Source organism: Octopus bimaculoides, chromosome Z, assembly GCF_046866305.1.
Source record: "Octopus bimaculoides isolate indiv1 chromosome Z, ASM4686630v1, whole genome shotgun sequence".
NCBI classification, from domain to species: Eukaryota; Metazoa; Mollusca; class Cephalopoda; order Octopoda; family Octopodidae; genus Octopus; species Octopus bimaculoides.
In genome coordinates, this window is record NC_142944.1 from 2,370,678 (window position 1) to 2,393,177 (window position 22,500).

Consider the following 22,500-nt stretch of genomic DNA (forward strand, 5'->3'; position numbering starts at 1 on the left):
TTAACTGCAGGAGCAGTTTTTTATACCAATCTAATTTTTGTTGAGGAATGTCCTTTTGAAATTATTTTCTGTTGAGACTTGCAGAAAATGGAATAACCATGAAATTTAATTTCAGTTATATAATTTCACTTAGAGGAACATGACAACAAACTTACTTAGTTAAATTCCAGTATATTACTGGTACTTTATTTTGTTGACCATCATTCTAGTGTGGTTAATGCCAGTGCCACCTGACTGGCCCCCATGACAGTGGCATGTAAAAAGCACCCACTACACTCTTGGAGTGGTTGGCGTTAGGAAGGACATCCAGCTGAGAAACATTGCCAGATCAGATAAGATTCTGGTGCAGCCTCCTGGCTTGTTGTCCTCAGTCAAACCATCCAACCCATGCCAGCATGGAAAGCTGATATTAAACGATGATGATGATGATGGTTTAATATTTGTTAAAAATAGCAGTGCCAGAAAAATCTGTTTAAAGATGTTAAATGATTTTTTTTTTATTCTTTACCAGATTAAGGACCATGTTGGTGTGATGCGAAAAAGTGATGGTTCCTTACATTTTTTCGTAAACCATGTTGACCAAGGTATGGCAGCCACTAATGTTCCTGAGAATGTGTACGGAGTAATAGATTTGTATGGTCAGGCAGCAGAGGCTACTATTGTTGACCAGTCTGGTAAGATCAATTTACCCTTTACTCATGCATATTTACTTTGAAGTAATTCCTAAGTTTTTGAAATTGTCTCCCTTCATCTTTGACAGTCTCTGTCAATTTATCCCCTTGGATATTTTGTCTTCTTTTCCCAACCAAGAAGTAAATATCAAATGTTGAGCTTCACTATCACTGAGGATCTCTCCCAGCAAAAACGCATCGTTAGCATATCTAGGACTACACTCTCACTAACAGCTGCTGATGCTCTACAAGGCTGATGAGGCATATAATGGGGTGCTACTGTCACGTCTTGGATTGTGCTGCTGCTTCTCACACAGATCCCCTGGACTGAATCCAATGAACAGCCACTCGGTTGATTGGCATTTCATCACTAACAGACACCACTGTAACCTTTACCCCATAAGACATGCCATCTACTCCCTTTGTTATTTCTATTGTCACTATGAGGGCCTCTGCTCCTCAAAGTTGGCTGATCTCATACCTCTAGCAGTCAGGTACACCCAACTCACTTGCCCCCCCCCCCCATCTGTTGTCAGCCTTGTTGTCTCCAATCCCCACTTTCCATGAACAAGCCATTGTGTCCACTCCTTCTTTCCCAGAAGATCAATCCCTCTGGAATTTTTTCCTTGTGTTTCCTGCAGATGTTGACCTGCACCAGTTTAAACAGTATCAGTCTCACCAATCTTAGGGAAACCTGCAACAGCAGTGGCGGTGGTAATTTAGTCTCGGGTTACTCTTGATCCAGCAAAGATGTTCCAACTATGACCATCCTGTCAGTATTTACAGACAAAATGTTTTTATGACTAGTTTATCCAATGTGTCCTTCCCTTTTCTGTAAGTAGACAGGATGTGATTTGAGGAAGATGTGACTGCCATTTCTAGCAAGTCAAGTCAGTACATGGAAGTTCCTATTTTGACTAGAGAAAAATTTGCTTGCTAATAGAAATAATAACTTAATGATCTTTTTTCTATTTTTTTCTTAGTCTATTTAATTATATTTTTGTTAAAATCACCCACCCCACTTATTTAATCACCTGATTATTAAAAACTATCAGCTATATCCATTGACTCATCTAACCTGTTTATGTACTTTGTTGCTTAAATGTACATGATATTAACTGTTTCTTCTCTATTTTGTACTCCCAGCTCCTTGTTAGTATACCAGAAACTCTACTGTATCTGTTGTATATCACTTGCTTCCATTGACCATGTAGTGTTGATTTGCTTCCACTTCTTTGAAAGTGCTGTAGTTTTTTTGGCTGTCTCATACCATCTAATACTTTGGAAGTTTTTTTGATGTTAGTCCATTCTTGCAATTTTAGAATTTTTCCCATAGTTCTTCAACTGATTCTGTGGCAAAAACCTGACTGCCAACATAAGATTTGTGTATTTCTGTTTTATTGTCTAAAGAATTATAAGGATTAGGTGAAGTCAAAGCCCCAATGAACACCTAATCATCTATTTGAGCCTTTTGTAATTACTCCTTTTCTGGTACACTTCACTTCAGATAAATCATCCTCACACCTAATGCCACCTCTAAGCTCTTTGCACACACACACACATCTTACAACTAGAAAAAACAAAATGTACACACATCAGTTTTCAAGATGAAACTGAATTTTTTTTCATTGGAAACAGTTGTTTGTAGGATGAACTCATACTTTGCAAGGAAAGATAATATTTGTACACAAACAAATTTCTGCATACACCTACAGCAAAAATATTGAGGGAAGATAGCCAGCATCTCATCTCATTAGCAAAACAAATAAACAGTCCTCTTACATACACATTCACACTCATATACATATATGTATCACTTTGTCATCATCATGACTACTTCTGTTATCCTCGTCTTCATCATTTTGATGTTCATTTTCCCAACTGGCTGGTATGGGTTGATAATATGGCATATTGCTGTTCCTCTCCTCTCTACCTCTCTTAATCCTGAGTTCAATTATGCCCAAACTCTATCTTTTAACTGTGTCTCTCTCCTGCGGCCAAAAGTTGTGTCCATTGTTTGTTTGCAGTTGTTTTTCACCGGGATGGTGGTGGGAATTCACACAACTGTATCAACATAGCTGTCACTTTTAATACTCAATTACATTCTCAACCCCCCCCCTCTTACTTTATATATTTATACATAATCAGTCATGCCTGTGTAAGTCAAGCATGTAAGCATATCATTCCACATGTGTCTATAGATTGATAGGTAGATAGATAGATACAGATACATTTGTATGAATATATAAGTAGTAAGGGGATAGACAGATAAAATAATACATAGATAACTAGGCAGAAAGGTTGGTAATAAGATAAATGAATTATAAATGGATTATATATGTATGTATATTTGTACATGTATTGCTTTGTTTTTGGTATTTTTTTTTATTTTGTTTTTATGATATTTCTTTTGTTTCATTATTTTCTCTTTTACCTCAACAGAAACGTTAAGTTCTCCGGAAATGGATTCTAGTATTGCCACTGATGGCGATGAATTACGCTTTCATAACTTCCATGGCAATAATGCTACTGTGATGAACAATGGCAAAACAGCTGCCAGACCAAATGCTGCTGGGGAATTCAATGATGCCATTGTCATGAGTAACCGTCCATTGAAAGACAGTGAATTATTTGAAGTGGTCATTGAGAGAATGGTAGATAGATGGTCTGGATCAATTGAAGCAGGTATAATTGTATTTATAAAGGCAATATTTATTTGTATGTAATGTTTTATATGTTGGCTTAGACAAAATTCTTTATTAATTTTGCATGGCAAACTTAATCTGTCCCCCAGTTTATCATGACCACCTAGATCTTGAAGTCCTCTTCACTGCAAACATGTAAGCCATATTCCTGGTCTGAGGATAGCTTAGTTCCTACTAATTTCAGAAGACTTAAACCTGGTCAGAAACAGTGATTGGCTTTAAGTCTTTCTCACTCCTGACATGGTTTTGTTCTTTCATTTTATTTCTTTTTCTATGCTAGCATGAGTTAGATGAATATATATTGAGGCATATTTGCATAATTCAGACGCTTTTCCTGTTACTAACCCTTGCTGCAAAACAAGTAAAGGTTAGTTTCTGGATTTTTGTCATTCCTCTCATTTTTGAAAGCATAGAGCTAGAAGACAAATATGCTGACAGGAAATGTCAACATAGATTCCAGAATTTTGAGGGGTTTTTTGGGTTTTTTTTTTAGTAAAAGCTTCTACATAGCTCATCATCACCATCATTTTGTGTCTGCTTTCCACTTACATTTAAGTTATGACATAAGCACCACATTGCTAATGTTATTACCAAGACACTGGTATGGATGTGGTTATGTGAAAGAATATGCACATATCTTGTTAACCTTTGTGCTACCAGTTATCTCTCCTATCTCTAGAACCATTTCCAAGTCCATCCATTATCTCAATATTATCTTTTCCCACTTTATTTTCCACCAATCATCCCTTTCTGTACCTCACTGAGATACATCTTAGGACTGCCATTCCCTTGTCTTCTTTAACAGCCTGTCATCTGCAATCATTCTCATCACCCTGCTATATCTGTTGCCAATGACCTACCCACCTTCCCACTCACTATAGCCACCCCTATGCACTTTCAACATCCTTCTCTGTCACTGACCATCTCCCCCTCCCCACTCTCCTATCATATTTACTGATCTACCTACAAAGTTATGCTTCTTTCCACCCTTCCTCTTCTGCCACTTCTTACCTCCTCCTCCTCCTTGCTGATTCACCCCTGTTTCTTATTTCTTTACTGCCCTCAAGGGGCTACACACAGAGGGAACAAACAAGGACAGATAAACAGATTAAATCGATTATATCGACTCCAGTGTGTAACTGGTACTTATTTAATCGACCCCGAAAGGATGAAAGGCAAAGTTGACCTCGGCGGAATTTGAACTCAGAACGTAGCAGCATATGAAATAGCACCAAGCATTTCGCCCAGCTCGCTGCCTTGTTCTTTTGTTTTCTCTCTTGCCAAACAGTTTGAAATAAAAGAAAGGCAGCAGAGTTTTATGTCCTCTGATTCAGTGACTATCTCTTTCACAGCATGTAAAACTTCCTTTTATTTTCTTCTTGTCTTCTTTACTCTCTCTCTCTCTCTCTGTTGCTCTCTCCTTCTGACTGAGTAACCATGTATTTCCTCTACAGCATGGCTCCTGTTTCTTCCAGTCTATTTATACTTTAACCTCTCAGCACCTGGCACAAAGTCACCTCCTCCAATGCCTCCCCCCCTCAAAGAATCTTTGTCTTGCAAGTTACTTGGTGACCCCACCAGTGCTGGTGCATCCAATCCACACTGTAAATTGATTAGCATTTTAGAAGGGCGTCCAGCTGTAAAACCATACCAAAACAGGCATTGCTGGTGCCATATTAAAAGCATTCAGTCCACTCTGTAAGGTGGTTGGTGTTAGGAAGGACATCCAACAATGGAATCCCTACCAAAACAGAGTGTTGACCTCAGTAGGGAAGCTCTTTGTCAAAGATATATATTTATAAAAATTTACTATAAGAAAAGTTAAGTTGTTAGGGTTATTTTAATATTTAGAGTTGCTCGGGTAAGATGTCAGAAAAGAAAAGATAAACGAGGTAGTTTATGGGCAGTAATCTCCCTTTGATTGTTTTATTAGGATATCGTGACTGAGTATAAATGGGACATTGTTTTTTGTTTATTATGGGGGTAAATAGACTTATTTTTAGCATTAAAATTATCTAATTTAGCAGAATTCATAGAAGATATATGTATGTGTATGTATATGTATATATATTTATATATCTATATATATGTGATGATGATGATATATGTTCGTATATGTCGACCGAAGCTTTGTAATTGAATTTGGTAGACGGAAGTTACTGCCGCGTGTCTATATGTGTGTGTAGGTGCTTGTGCCTCTCCGAGATAGAGGGATATATATATATGTATATATATATATGTGTGTGCGTGTATATATATGTACATATATGTATGTATATATATATATATATGTATGTGTGTATATATATATGTATGTGTGTATATATATATGTATGTGTATGTATATGTGTGTGTATATGTATGTGTATATATATATATATGTATGTGTATATATATGTATTTATATGTGCATTTATATATACGTATTTATATGTGTATTTATATGTATGTATGTATATATGTATTTATGTATATGCATATTTATGTATATATATGTATGTATACATATGTATATATATGTGTATTTGTGTGTATGTATATGTATATGTATATATATATATATATATATATATATATATATATATATAGTGAGTTCAAATAAGAAAAACGACAAAAAAACAACAAAAAACAACAACGCGAGGACGTGATACAGATATTGCGTTACTGGACGCTCTGGAAAGGAATACATACATACATATATATATATATATATATATATATATAGATATATGTATATACGTGTATGTATGTATATATATATATATATATATATATATATATATATATATATATATATGTATATATATGTATATGGAAGAAAAATGAAAAATAACAGGAAGAAGTTGGTCGTTTGCGTTAGTAAGCCATTAATTTAATTAATTAATAGAGAAAAGTGGTAGTAATGGTACATATCCGATTGTTTCTGTTTAAAAGTTGTAGTAGACATCATCAGAATGCAGAATGTTCTAATCATCAGAATGTTCTAATGGTGTCATGGGATCTTTTTCCTTGAATAAAATTAGTGCCGTTGTTTGTCAACAACAACTATCGGCGGTACTGTTATTTATAACATCGTTCGTGCGTTTGTACTGGTTTTAGCTTTAGGGTTTTAGGGTCAGGGTTCCGGTTTTAGAGTTAGGGTTACGGTTATGATTATTTTTGCCATAACCTAACTCATAACCTTAACCCTAAAACCCTGTAACTCATAATCCTAACCCTAACCCAAACCCGAACCCTAACTCTAGAACCCGAACCCTAACCCTAAAACCCTAAACCCTTACTAGGGAATAACGATATAATTAACAGGGAATAACGTTCTTGACACCAGCAAAAATTATTGTTTACAAAAACAGCAGTAACTGTATCCAGCTGAATAGATGTCAGTGATTGGTTGAAATTACAGAAATACGACAACTTTAACATGAAATAACTTGCGATGTACAAATTTTTGTTAAGAAAGCTAACAGAAAAAGATGTTTTATATGACACATTTTACCAGTATCCCAAGTTTGAAAGTGTTTCGTTAAGAAAACAAGTGGTTCCCGTCAATTCAGAAAGATCCCAATGTTGCTATATTGTATACAGTTAAAGTTTAGGGTTATTCAGAGGATTTAATTGTCAGCTAACATCTTGCTTTAAGTTTTCCTTTACCAATGATAGTAATGATAACATTAATAATACTAAAAATCTAGAATTTTCAGCCCCCTTCTCTAACTTCTCCTCTGACAATATTACCTCTTCCATTCATGTACACAATCCCCAAAATTCACCTAATTGTAACTGCCGTCGTGGAACCATCTGCCCGTTACAAACCCATTGCAGAAGATATAACGTAATTTACAAATGCACTGTCCTTAATCTATTACACAACTCTACAGCCATATACATAGGATCAACCAAAACTTTTAAGCAATGATATGTCGCTCACCTCCATTCTTTTAGATACAATAAACATAGTAAATCTACAATACTCGCCAACCAAATACATCATCTCAACAATACAAATATACCCTTTACTCTATCATGGTCCATACTGGATTCAGGGCTTCCCTACTGAGGTCAACACTCAACCTGCAAGCTTTGCCCGAAGGAGGCACTTCACATATTAAAGCACAACTCTCCAGCACTGCTAAATAAACATAATGAGGCACTAAGCACATGCAACCACCGCTTTTTTCACACATTCAAATTCTACCACAAATCCAAATGCCTAAATGACCATACAGCATATTTCCACAATACCCCTTAGGTAATTCCAATCACCTTATAAATCTACATTTTAATTCCTAATCCCTATCTAATTCCTCTTTCATACTCAAATATCACAACCATTTAATTATATTCATATGTATATGCGTACATACATATATGCATGTGTGTGTGTGTATGTATGTGTGCAAGGTATATATACCTGCATGTGCAGGGGCGATAATACATACAGATACAAGTATGTATGGGTGTATGTATGTACATATACATATATGTAGGTGTTGATATGTATAAATATCTATATACATGTTTATATATGTACATATATATATGTGTGTGTATATATATATATATATATATATATAAAAATTTAGATTCAGATGAATATGGTACTTAAGTGGAGGCACCGGAATTTAGTACGCAATTATCCATACAATTTCAAAGTAAGGTGATTAAAATCAAAATAAGCAACAAGAACATCCAGAGGTAATGCATGTGTATACATCTTCACATATATATTCTTCTACTACTACTAAGCACTGACCTGTCCTCTAAGAAGAGAGGAAAAGTGTACTGTCTAGTGGTCAGTCAGGATAAATTGATAGAAGGAATAAAGAGGTGAGGGTGATAGAGAGAGAAAGATATGACTGTGTAAAGAGATGATTGGGTAAAGAGTAAAGGAGTATCAGGTATGTAGTGATAGAGTTTAAGTGAAGGGCAGAGAGAGGGGATAGGGGTAGTAAAATGGTGGAATGAAGAATTTGGGAACATAGGATGATATCATGATCATCTATCATCCATGCTGGCATGGGTTGGCTAAGTTGACAGGAGATGGTAAACCAGAGGCGTGTGCAAAGCTCCACTGTCTACCTTGGCATAGTTTCTACAACTGGGATGCCCTTCATAACACCAACCACTTTACAGAGTGAACTATGTATGTGGTGTGTGTGTGTGTGTGTGTAAGTAGGTATGTATGTGGGTATGCCTAGTTAGGTTGGTAGGTAGGTGTGTTGGTATTGGTGTGATTGTGTAATACAGAAGTTTGCTTCACTAGTTCATAAGTGAATTTGATTGACGAAAACTATAGGAAATGGGCCATGCATGTGTGTGTGAGAGAGAGAGAAAGCCCATTGCATGACCTAATTTGTCTCCAGCTGAATGAAATGGTGATGATGTTTACATTCCTTATTGATAAATAAAAAGAATAAATTCTTTACTTGTAAAGAGATTAGGATTGAAAACAGGAAGAGTATCCAACCAGAAAATTTTGTCTGAAATAAGTCCCTGTTCAATCTATGTTAGAATGAAAAAACAAACATTCGAAAAACAAACAAATATATAGCAATATATGTATATTTTATTGTATAGATCTCCTCAAAAATGTTAAAAAAAGTCTGGTAGAAATTTGCTGCAGAATTCAATTTTTTCCTATTGAATATTTTCTATATTATATCATTAAAAATTTAGTGTTACCTTTGCTTATAGGTGTGACCTTGATAAAACCTGAAGAGTTAAAGTTTCCTGCTACAATGACTGACATTGAATATGATACATGGATGTTGAGGTAATTATTTATTATTTTGTTTTTACGGTTCAATAAAAGAAAGAAGAATAGTGCCCATTACCTTTTTTTCAGAGTATCCAAGCCTGGCAAGCAGAAAGGAGCTAATTATCCTCAGACTGAAGCCATGGCCCAAATTCTTGTTAACAGAGTAAACCCTGTTAGAGATACTACCTTACAAGGTGATCGTGTTAAACTGTGCCAGGACTGATCAAGTCCACCACACAATTCTGTTACAGGCTCTCTCACTTCTTTCTCACCAAGACTGCTGTTCTGCTAATTTGGACAATTGATGCCAGTTAGTATTGCATCATCACTTATCCATTATTTTTAACCAGCTAGCTAACTCTTCAAACCTCTCTTGAAGTCTTTGTCACTTCCATATGAAACGTTCACTCTTCTACCACCAATCTCTACCTCCGTTGGATGTTCTCACTACTGTCTCAGCATGGCTCTCCTCTACATATCTTATTCTCTCTCTGTTCATATGCCTTGCTTATAAATGCTGGCAGTTGTAAATCTCCATTCCCAAGTCTGAAGGTTCATGATTTCATTATCAAAGTTTCATGTTCTGAACAACAGCTTGATAATGGCAAAGTTATTTTGATAAATTCTTCATTGTTTTCAAAATTAACTGAAATCATTTTCAGTGTATTTCAAGAGAAATCATTATCATCATCATCATTGTTCAATGTCCATCTTCCATGCATGCTTGTCTAGGACGATTAACAGGAGCTGGCCAGGTAGAAGTCTACTCAAGGCTACTGTGTGTGTTTTGACAGGGGTTTAACGAATGGATGCCCTTCCTAACACCAACCTTTATGCAGAGTGGACTCTGTGCTTTTTATGTGACACTAACAGAAGTGAAGTTAGTTTTGACAAATTTTTTACAGCTGGATGCCCTTCCAAATGCCAACCACATTACAGTGTGGACTGGATGCTTTTAACGTGGCACCAGCACTGGCAGGCTAACCAAGTAACTCACAAGACAGGGGATTATGAGAGGGGAAGGGGGCATTTGAGGAGGGGAACTTGTGTCAAAGGATGAAAGGTTAGAGTGTGACAGAGAGACAGAAGCAGTCTTGCTATAGAGGAGATACATGGTTACCCATTGAGATAGTGAGAGAGAGGTACAAGAAAGAGATCAGAAACAAGTGTACTGATGTAAAAGTGATACTTGGTTACCTAGTTAGAACAAAAACAAGAGGAGAGAGAGAGAGTAGAAAACAACAAAAGTGGAAGAAAGAGCCGAAGAGAGATGGTGTAGTGCTAGGGTATAACCACAAGTAACAAGAATATGAGCATGGAACCTGGTTAGGAAAATAGGGTGTGGGTGATGGGGGGGGGGGGGAGAGCAATGATGCAGTGAGCAGGGCAGTGAGGGCAAGAAAGGGGATTGGAAAACAATCATGATTTATGAAAAGGAAATGGGAGGAAGAGGAAGATGCAGTAAGAAGAGGAGTTGTAGTTTGGTTTCTTAGAGTAGAGTGTGTGGAACATAACTCTTCTTACACTCAGTTTCATGGACAGGTCTTCTCTAGAACCACATATTGCCAAACATCTTGGTCCACTATCATTTCCTCCATGAGCCCCAACATCTTAAGGTCAGTCCTCACCACTTCATCCCATGTCTTCCTGGCTCTTCCCCTCTTCCACACGTATCATCCACTTTCAGCAACAGGCACTTGTGTATACAGCAGTCTTCACTTATGCACATCACGTGTCCATCCAGCACATTCTCCTCTCCTGCAGACTCCATTTAATCCCTCTGATGTGTAACTTTTCTCTCAACACAGTTGTACTTTGTCAGTCATGCACACTGATGTTGCAAATCCAACGGAGCATACCAGCTTCATTCCTTTCCAACCTATGCATGTCCTCCATAGTCAGAGCCCATGTCTCACACAAACATCATACGATCTACCTTTCACTCTGAGAGAGAGTCCCTTTGCTGCCAACAAGGGTAGCAGCTCTCTGAACTTCCTCCATCCTATTCTTATTCTAGAAACAATACTTTCAGAGCATCCACCACCAATACTAATTTGGTCACCTAAATAGCAGAAACTATCTACTACCCCAAGAGAGCCTCTGGGGCATTTGAGAGACTTTAAGTCTCTCTTGCTCTTAGTACTTACTATTGTTCCTGCACATGTGCCACACACGAAAGCAACCTTATCTTCCCATAATTCCACTGCATCTTTTATACATCAATAGCTTACACTTGGCCACTCCTTTCCTAAGTATTGAACACATTGCCTTTCAACCTAAAGTTGATAAAAACAATTAATAGTCAAATACTGAATTCAATGACATCAACTAATCCTCTGCCCTAAATTTGGGTTTTTTACCAATTCTAGAAGCAGTTATTATTATTAGTAACAAATTAGCCATAAGGCTAACAGAAATGATAAAGCATCAGATTTTGTTTTACTGCTTTTAGTTTCATTCTTCCCAGCACTGGATTAACCATTAAGCAAAATAAGCATGTGCTTTGGGCATCAATGGAAGGAGGGAGCACCACAGAAATGGTAAATGGTTTATCGCACAAAAGAAATCACTTTAAACTTACTAAAATTATATTTGGAATAAAGTTTAGAAGCAGATGTGTTACATAAGATTAATTTTGAGGTTCTTATCAGAGACTTTGCAATTAAAAAAAGAGAAAGCATTTCGAGTATAAATGAAGTGGGAGTATACAAAAATAAACATTATTTTCCCCTCTTACTGTTAGTGTTGTTTCATTTTGAAAACTAAAACTTTATTTCATGGTTTATATTTTGAATTAGCTATATATGGGGACACCAAAATCTTTTAAGTGCCTTGGGCCTCTCTGGGTCTTAATCCAGCCCTTATTCTTCCACATTCCAATTTTCAAATCCTGCAAGTTCAACTTTTCATTTCATCTTTCAAGGATGATAAAAAGAAATACCAGTCATATAATTAAGTTCCAGTCAATCAACTAGGCTCTTCTCACAAATGTTTATATTTTTGCTCCTATACTGAAGCTTGATCAATTATACTTACCCAAAATGGGCTGTTTATATGTATGTAACATGTTCATGAAGAAAGGCTTGTTTCAACCCTTTTGAGACTCTGTGTTTTGGTATGTGTAGCCAAAAGGACCAAAATGTTTTGAATATGCAGCTGTGAGAACAGCTATGAGTCAAGAATGAACTCCACCAAGGACCAAATCACTCTGCCTTTTTTGTGCTACAATGAGCTGTATTTGTAGGCTCTGTTCACAGAAAGTCCTAGTCATTCCACCAGACTGCCATGTGAGCAAAAAGTGGTGATTGGACTGAAGTTATGTTTGTAAACATGATAAACTTGTGATTTCCATGTGACCAACACTACACACACACACACACACACACACACACACACACACACACACCATAAAAATGAAGAGGTATGAGAGGTGAATCTATATTTATTTAACCACATGACATCCTTAAGGTTGTGTCCACTTTACAACGTTCTTTATGTAGTATTAATTTCTGAGTTGAATCATTGATGTAACTACAATGTGTTGAGGTAGCTATCTTTATTTGTATTGATTTGTTGATATACAATTGAATTATATAACGGTGAGACTGCATATTAATGCAGACATGTAAGCATAATTTCTTGCACACTGAAATTAATACTGCACGAAGAATGTTGTGAAATGGTTGTAATTCCAAAGATGTCACATGATCAAAAATAAATATATATTCACCTCCTATACTTCCTGACTTTTTATGGTTTATATTCTGCACACTCCACATTACGCTTCTCTGTGTTGGACCATTTTGTGGATTGATAGCCTTCTCTGAGAGTCACATGATTCTTTGACTCCACATCGTATTTATGTATATCTTAGAAACAAGGCGCAAACTTATTGTAAAATATCGAAAAGTAAAAGAAACAGAATGGTGCAAGAGATTTAGATTTGTATGAAATATTTGAAAATGGTGCTATATGTTTGTTTGAAATGTCGAGTTGATATATTTTCCGTCAGAGTTATATCTTGAAATATTTCAATTACCTTTTTTTGTTTCCGCTCCATGTTAGAAATGCAGATAGTAATTCAATAAATGAAAGAAGAAAAGTTCGGTTCAAAAATAATTATTTATAAGTAACTAATGTTAAATTATAGATAAGTACCAATGTTAAAAATCATTATTACTTATTTCAATTTTTGTCTAATGACGAAAAATATAATTAGTTCACGGTGACCCATTTATCAAAAAACAAATTGTAAGCAAACATTTCCCATGTAATGCATGTTTATTAATAGTCATTTCTATAATATATATCGATTTATATATTAAAATTTTAAATTCAGTTTTGTAAAATCTAATTTTGTTTGTTTTAAAATATTTTAATCAGCTAATGATCCATAATGTTCTGAAGTTTTTCCCGATCCTTGTACCTTAGTGACATTGATTTGTCTGAATTTCAGCTAAAATTTTGAATAAAGAAAATTAATAAATCTCAGGAAATTATTAGTTTAATGGGTTTTTTTTTTCTCTTATTTCATTATATTATTTGAAATATCAAATAAATCACAACTTTTCCTGTGTGTGAATCACAACAATTTTAAGTTTTCCAACTAAAGCAGTGTTAGCCTTTTGGGTCCTGTGAAAGTCTTCACATCATACTAATAAGGATTCTTTTTTTTCTTTTTGAGGCTTTGTTTTACGGCTACATGTCATTCCTGGTGCAAACTAGAATATTATATGTGCTGTCATTTAATAAAATGATTTAATGACATTTAAACCATTATTTGTGGAATTTAAATGAAATGCAACATTGTTTTTTAACCTTTTCTTTCGTTGTCTTTATCTAAACTTTTATTCATGTGCAGTCAGCTTCTATTTTATTCTTTGTTCCTCATATATTGGGAAATATATTTTGTTTCCTTATTACTCTGTGATTGGTTTCCTTTTGCTTGCTTCTATTTTTCTAATTTCACTCTCAGACAGGTATTTAGAACACAGTGAACAATTTTGTAATTATTTTCCTATATGAGTTCCAGGATTGGGTAGTGTGTTTACACTTATTTTCTTAAATGTGGCACTGAGGCCCATTTTTGATATTAATTTGAATCTTCTGTTGAATTCTTTTCTGATTTTTATTTTTTATTTCATTGTTGTGTTTATCAGTTTCCTCTTTGAAATATTTGCATAGATGGTCTTGTCTAATTCTTTGATTTTGGATTTTGTCTTAATTTATTGCTCTCAGCTCTAATTAATTTGCCTCTCCTTTATATAGCCATGTAATTATGTATGGTCGGTAATAAAGTCATAGTTTTGTCTAGGAAAGAAAGTCAGGTATTGAAACAAAAATATTCAAGTCAGTCACTATTTATTAAAGTACCATAAACAATTAAAGTAATGAAACAAAATATTTTTAATCAGTTATTAACTGGCAATGTATTACTTGTACATATTGACAACACTATTTATAATATGATGGCATTACATGTGACTTTTTTTCCTTTTCATTTTTTTTCCTGCAACTTTTTTGCCATGACTTATGATATAATTATCTAACTCATATTCGTCTGATTTCATCAATAATTTTCTCTAAGTCCTCCATTTAGCTAATGTCCATTGAAAACAGTTTTCAATCACCAATGTAAAGGGAACAGATTGTAATTAGTTCTTAGAATCATTGTTGTAGTTGTTGCTGTTTAGCTCCAGATTGGCACAGATTGAACAGACATATTTTCAAAGGCATTCCAGCCATGACCATCTCGTTTTTTGGAGGTGGATAGGTACAAAACATTATTCAGTGTATCATTTTTTATGATTGTAGAGTGTGATTTTAAGGGAAATTTGGCTACTATTTCTAGCATTTTTAGTGACCCCCCCTCCTAGCGAAATTTATAATTATTGTTGTTTTAACTCAGAAAAATGTGTTAGTAGACTCAAAGCTGGGAAGAAAGATTAGTAGAAGAGATAAGGAGTCTCTTTAAAAGATTCCTCTTCTTATGAGTATAGAGATGTTCCTCATCATTTCCTCATTGTCTTACAGTGATACATTTGTTCCGATTTTGACATAGCAGAGCTGCATTCTTTGTATGACGTGTTTTCAATAACCAAAAGTGTGATGTGCCACTAAATGCTCTTTTGCCCAACAAACCATATCAAACTAAGATGGCTTATCTTCATTCTTCCCTGACCACAATAAATAACCAGTTCACTTGTCACTGCTCTTTACAACCATATGTCTCGTACCTTTTCTACTTCTTAAGAAGGATGGTATTATTTTCCAGATGACGAGATACCCCACTTTATATGTAAAGAATTTGTATGTTGTCAGAGAGCAAGCTATTAATCTGTAGTTTTAGGGGTCCCTGGTATTTTTGTTTTCAAAATCAATATTAGACTCCCTCTTTTAGTAGCTATTCAACTGTTAATTTTACTCTATTTATTAATTCATTGAGTGACGTTACCACACATCCAAGAATACTGATTTAGTTCTTCTCGGACCTGAATTTGAGAATTTTAGCAATTATGGTTTCTCTCCAGTTGTTTACAATCTTTTGATTTCCTTCTAATTCATTGTACTCTTTGATAGTGTTTTATGTTTTCGTTCCATGTCTCTCTTTTATTCTATAATTATTTCATTATGGAGTATATGCCTTCTGTCACACTCTTGCAACTTCATCGCTACCTGCTGCCATCATTATCAGCTTTTCAAACAATGCTTTTTTTCTATCTGTTGGATTTATTCAAGCATTTCTTTTGAAGGAGAAATATTTTTCAACACGTTATTGTTAATCTTATCTATGCACTTTTGCCAATTATGCAGTTTTTGTTCAAGATTTAGCTGCTACTGCTGCTGCATTCAGCAATTTGGAAAACTATACAGAAATTCCTTTGGTTGACTGAATTCATGAATTCTTGATAAAGATCCAGCTTTCTGATTTACACACATTGTGCCCAGCTTCGCCTTCCTGGCACTTGTGCCAGTGGCATGTGTAAGGACTTTCGAGCGAGATCATTGCCAGTGCCGCTGGACTGGCTCCTGTGCAGGTGGCACATAAAATACAACATTTTGAGCGTGGCCGTTGCCAGTACCACCTGACTGGCCTTTGTGCCGGTGACACGTAAAAGCACCCACTACACTCTCGGAATGGTTGCCATTAGGAAGGGCATCCAGCTGTAGAAACTCTGCCAAATCAGATTGGAGCCTGACTTAGCCATCTGGTTCACCAATACTCACTCAAATTGTCCAACCCATGCTAGCATGGAAAGCGGACATTAAACGATGATGATGATAGTTGAATGAAAATCCCAGTTTTACATTCAACTTTTATATATATCTAATATACAGCTTTGCTTTGTATATTGAACATATATACCTTCAATATATGTCTTTATGTGTTACCATGGTTACATTTGTTTATCCAAATTATTAAGTTATTATCTGTGTGTGTGACCAGTGGTGTAAGCAGCCCACTTAGGCGTACCTTTCCTTCATTGGACACTAAACTCTGCTTGTGAAGACCTGTTGAAGCAAGTGAAATCAAAATCAAATTCCATGACAGCACCACATGACTGGCATCTGTGCTAGTGGCGCACTAAGAGCATCATCTGAGCGTGATCGTTGCTAGGGCCGCTGAGTGGCACGTAAAAAGCACCATTCAAGCGTGATCGTTACCAGCATCGCCTTACTGGCACGTGGAAAGCAACATTCGAGCGAGGGCGTTGCCACTGCCACTGGACTGGCTCCTGTGCAGGTGACACGTAAAAACAGCATTTGAGCGTGGCCGTTGCCAGTAACGCATGACTGGCCCTTGTGTGGTTGGCGTTAGGAAGGGCATCTCTCGAAGTGGTTGGCATTAGGAAGGGCATCCAGCTGTAGAAACTCTGCCAAATCAGATTGGAGCCTGGTGCAGACATCTGGCTCACTAGTCCCCAGTCAAACCGTCCAACCCATGCCAGCATGGAAAGCAGATGTTAAACGATGATGATGATTATATATATATATATATATATATATATATATATATATAGTACACAGGTATATATTTCTGAGCTAGGTCATGTGCTGGTTTAATAAGTCAGGCTCATATCCATATTGCTTTAGATGGTCTGAAAACTCACATGAGGTAGGGGTCACCAGGTGAAATGAATGAATTGTCAATGCTGGTGAATGGTAGTAGTAGCAGTAGTATGAGTCTGCTTGCTGTTGATTGTTTATTTGTGTGTTGCTATTGTTTTCTTGTATGACTGGTTTGTTTGTTTTTTTTCTGTTTGTGCTGTTATTACGTGATTCCTGATTGGATTTTTTTCTTCTTTTTGCTGAACACTCATACATCATCTTTTGTAGAAGAGTTCGTCTTAAATAAATAAATATATATATCCTGAGCATGCCATTAAGCTGCATCCTGTGGTGCGGTTGCTTTAGTTCAAGAGTTGTGGAGAGCATGGAGTGACCCCTTAATTACCATTACTCTCAGGTCCATTCTGAGTAATACGTGTGAGAATTCCATCTATTGGCTGAATAGATTTCCCAGGGGTAGAGGAGGCTTCTGTAACTATTGACAAGGCCATGGAGAAAGCAGCTCTTCTGGGAGAAAGAGACTCTGACATAAAACTTACATTCAAAATAATAGCAGTCACCTTGCAATGCTTGTCACTGGAACCTAATACGGTAACTGAGAGAATGGTTAAAGCATTGGTCAAGTTTTTGTCACTTAAATCCAGGGACCTGTAGATGTCTCACTTGAATGTGAGACAGCTATCATCTGACAAGATGAGGCAATCATGCAGTCATCACACACACACATACTTTATCAACCCTAGAAGGATGAAACACAAAGGTGACCTCTGCGTGATTTGAACTCCGGATGCAAAGAGCTAGAACAAATGCTGCAAAGCATCTTTTCTGCAATCGTCTAATGATTCTGCCAGTCCAATATTATGAATGAAACTGCATAAAGTTCTGCTAGAAATTTATTTTGTTAAAATGTCCCCCCCCCCCCCGCCCACCACCACCACTCCACTACATACTGGCACATGCTCTTCATACATTCTTTCACTTAAACGTACATCATCATCATCATCATTATTATTACAAAGGTAGCAAACTGGCTGAATCGTCAGCATACCAGGCAAAATGCTTAGCATCATTTCATCTTTATATTTTGAGTTCAAATTCCACTTAGGTAGACTTTGCTTTTTCATCCTTTCGGGATCGATAAATTAAGCACCAGTGAAACACTGGGTTCAATGTAATTAACTAGTCCCCTCCCACAAAATTTCAGGCTTTGTGTCTATTAGTAGAAATTATTATTATTATTATTATTAGTTAGTTACTATGGTGACAACATACACATTCTCTCTCTCTCTCTCTCTCTCTATTGTATTTCTGTCTGAACAACTTTTTCTCCTCCCCTTTTGAAAATACATTGTGTGGTATATTTTATTTCTTCCCCATGTTTCCCCCCCCCCCTCTAACAAGTACTGGGGGGTCAAGCTAATCAATCAACCCTTCTACCCAAAATTTCAAGCCATGTGCTTATTGTAGAAAGGATTATTATTCAATTTGACTCATCCTCATTCATATTCCTGGTAGAATTTATGTGGGCCGAGGGTTACTACCTGTAACCTTCGGTATCCACAAGTTTCCAATTGTCTTTCAAGTGCTTAAAACCCTCCTGATTATCTTTCTTAGCACCAAGAGGCAAACTTTCCATAGAATCTCTACTGGACATTCTATTCCGATCTCCTTCAACCATTTGTCTATATCTTTACTCACAGACCCTAATGCACCAATTAACTACAGGAACAATCTTTAAAGTTTTCATGCACCAAATTCTCACAATTAATTATCTTAGGTTATTAATACCTTTTGAATGGAATTTGGTAGAAGATGGACTGTGTGTGTGTGTGTGTGTTTCTTTATGCCCTGAAACAACCTCTAAAGGTGGTGCTCCAGCATAGCTGCAGTCAAATGACTGAAATCACAAAAACAAAGAATGTATAAAACAATTTCAAAATGTTTTATTCAAATATTTATGTTTTCTGTTTTATTTATTTTTAAATGTTTTTTTATTCTTGTCTTCTTTTTACAGTGGTTCTGCCATCATGCAGGATGGTACTACTATACGTAACGGTTACCCTCTTGATTTGGATTGTGTCTCTGTTGGATCTCGAATTGGAATGATGCGTACACCTGAAGGAAATTTACATTATTATTTAAATGGAGTAGATCAAGGTGTAGTGTGCAGAGATTTACCTTCAGGTATGTAAATATATTGTATAATCTTTATAATATTTAATTTTATTTTAGTTATTCTAATTTATTGTGTTGTGTGCATGTTTGTGTATACACATACACATGCATCTCTCATCAACTGGCACAAAGCCACCTCCCACCATACTACTCCAGCCTCAGTTGAGGGCTCTTGTCTTGTAAGTTGTTTAGTGACCCCACAAGTGCTGGGGCCATGTAAAAAAAAGCACCTAGTACACTCTGTAAAATGGTTGGCATTAGGAAGGGCATCCAGCCATAAAAACCATGCCAAAGCAAACAGTAGACTTTGGCACAGTTTTCTGACTTGTTATCTCTTGTCAAATTGTCCAACCCATGCCAGCATGGAAAATGGAGATTAAATAATGATGATATATATATATATATATATATATATATATATATATATTGTATTTTAGAAAGGTCATGCTGCCAATAAAAACACACTAGTTACAATTCAATTCTGTTTTATTATTAATTAAATAGAAAATCAATTAAATGATTGATGAATTGGTTTACCAAAGTTCTTTCTATACTGTCATTGATGATGTACACCTCTTACACCTTCTTCCTGTTGTTACACATTCCTTTGCTCTTAGCTCCTTGTTACAAGACCAAGGTTCAAATTTTCTGTTACTATTTATATATAAAGTGTGTTTGTGAACAGAGGTATGTGTGTGTGTGTGTATGCTGTATAGAACTTCTGGATTCTGGAACTTAGGACTTCATCATGTGCACACATATCGGCTTTTATGTATGTTGTTTCTGTTATTTGTTCATTATGAGCCATGCCTGGCTCATAAGGTGTATAGGTTCTCCACCTGGATGGGACACCTGTCCATCGTAGGTGAGCTGCTAGATGCAGGAGGAAAGAGTGAGAGAAAGTTGTAGTGAAAGAATCAGCAGAAGTTTGGCATTACCTTCTGCCGGAGCCATGTGGGACTTAGGTGTTTCACTCATAAACACACACATCTCCCAGTCTGAGATTCTGACCCACGATCCCTCGACTGCGAGTCTGCTGCTCTAACCACCAGGCCATGTGCCTCCGCTTTTATATGTATTTAGTGTTATTTTTTTGTTTTGGTGTGTTTGTGAATTGTTATTCCTTTTTTTTTTTTTTTTTTTTTTTTTTTTTTTTCTATTCATAAATTTGAAGCAATTTTCCCTTGTTGTCTGCCATATTCTCCTTCTAGTCAGTGCCTTCTCTGTTACCTACTGAGTGGATCAGGAATGGTAAATTTGGGTACTTGGAAACGGAGAAGATGCTTATCAAATAAATCAAATAGACCGTACGTGTAAATCAAGTCATGCCTTATCCCACACTCTGTCCTGTTGTTTATGAGTTATTTTAAGGGTTCATGCAGAAAGCACATCTGAAAAGAATTTTTCCTTATATAAAAGACACATGGATAGTAGGGTTATCCATGGCAGTGAGCTGGCGGAAACGTTAGCACGCCAGGCGAAGTGCTTAGCAGTATTGTGGGTAGTAAAGAAATAAGAAAGTAGGGTTATTGTACAACTCAGGCATGTTGAGAGAGAGAAAGTGTGTGTGTGTGTGTGATCCAAATAATAAGACAGAGAAATGATACTTTAACGCATCTTTAATTAAGATATGTTAAAGAATTTCTTTGTCTTATTATTTGGATTATATTTTACTCTTTGCTGTTCTCACACAACGGTTTTACCATTGTGGAATCAGGATTTTCTATGCCTGAAGAATTTCATATTAATCTGCAATCCAACTGTGATGATAGCCTTTTACTCAGGAAATACTCTGTTTATACCCTACCAGTGGTCTTATGAAGAGGGGATGCTGAAAAGTTCCTGGCTTTGGGTAAAAGAAAATTCAAGAGGGTCAGTTAATTATGATTAATTATTCAACATATTCCCCTCTCAAATCATTGCAGTGGTCCTTCAGTTTTTCTAAGCCCTTTAAAAAGAACTCAGAGGGTTGTGCCTCCAACCAGGCTTCTGTAGCAGCAATCACTTCTGAATTGGAATGAAATTTTGTTTCCATGAGATGTTTCTTCAGTTGTGGAAAGAGGTAATAATCAGAGGGAGCCAAGTCAGAAGGGTAAGGTGGGTGGTCTACCATTTCAAGGCCAAAATCGCATATTTTCCGTAGAGTTTCATGTGCTGTGTGTGCTGATGCATTGTCCTGCAAAAACAGGATTCCACAGCTCAACTTTCCACAGCGTTTCTGCTTCAAAGCTTCAAACAGTTCATCCAACAGAGACATATAGTATTTTGCATTGATGGTGTGACCCTTTGACTGGTAGTTTATGAAGAGTACTCTGTCTTTGTCCCAGAAAATTGAAGCCAGAATCTTTCCAGCTGAATTCTGGGTCCAAAACTTCTTGGAACACAGTGAACTGCTGTGGCACCACTCCGTTGATTGCTAACTGGTCTAGGGATCATAATGATGAAGCCAAGTTTCATCCATGGTGACTAATGAGCCATAAAATTAACCTCTCCCACCAAGATCACCTTTAATGTCTTCCCTCTGATGTGCTTCTGATCTGTGTTCAGGCATTTCGTCACCCATTTTGCAAAAAACTTCTTCATGTTCAGAATGTTGTGGATGATATGACCAACTCTTTCAAGGCAAAATCCCCAGAGTCTCAACTATAACTTTAGCTGAAATTCCATGTCCTCACGAGTTATCATGTACACAGCGTTTGCTTTGTCTTCCATGGTAGTGAAAGTTGGCCATTCTAACCAGCGTTCATCTGTGACCTCGAAATGATCAGTCTGAAACCATGACACCCAGATTTTCACTGTGGAGTAAAATGGGCTGCCATCTTTCAAGACTTCTTTCATTTCATCATGGATTTTCACCACTCCGTTGCCTTGCAAAAAGAGAAACTTCATGACTGCCCACATTTCAATTTTATCAAAAGGAGCTGCCATCTTGCATTAAATCTGCAATAAAAAGAGGAAGATATACTGTATACCATCATGACCTTTTTGTATATCCTCTCTTAAATAGTTGTCCTACCACCCCTGTAAAGGTAGCAGCTTCACCCTTTCATGATACCCTTAAAGCCAGGAACTTTTCAGCACCCCCTTGTATATATGTGTGTATGTATATATATATATATAT

At 36.3% G+C, this 22,500-nt stretch overlaps 1 protein-coding gene across 1 annotated transcript in view; it reads left to right on the forward strand.

Moving 5' to 3' along the window:
• LOC106871179 (neuralized-like protein 4) overlaps window positions 1–22,500 on the forward strand; it is a 90,191-nt gene that overhangs the window by 35,491 nt on the left and 32,200 nt on the right. The window contains exons 8-11 of the mRNA XM_089365363.1: window positions 512–674; window positions 3,114–3,356; window positions 9,071–9,149; window positions 19,219–19,388. Of these exons, the coding sequence (XP_089221489.1) occupies window positions 512–674; window positions 3,114–3,356; window positions 9,071–9,149; window positions 19,219–19,388 (655 nt within the window). The remainder of the gene's footprint in view (window positions 1–511; window positions 675–3,113; window positions 3,357–9,070; window positions 9,150–19,218; window positions 19,389–22,500) is intronic.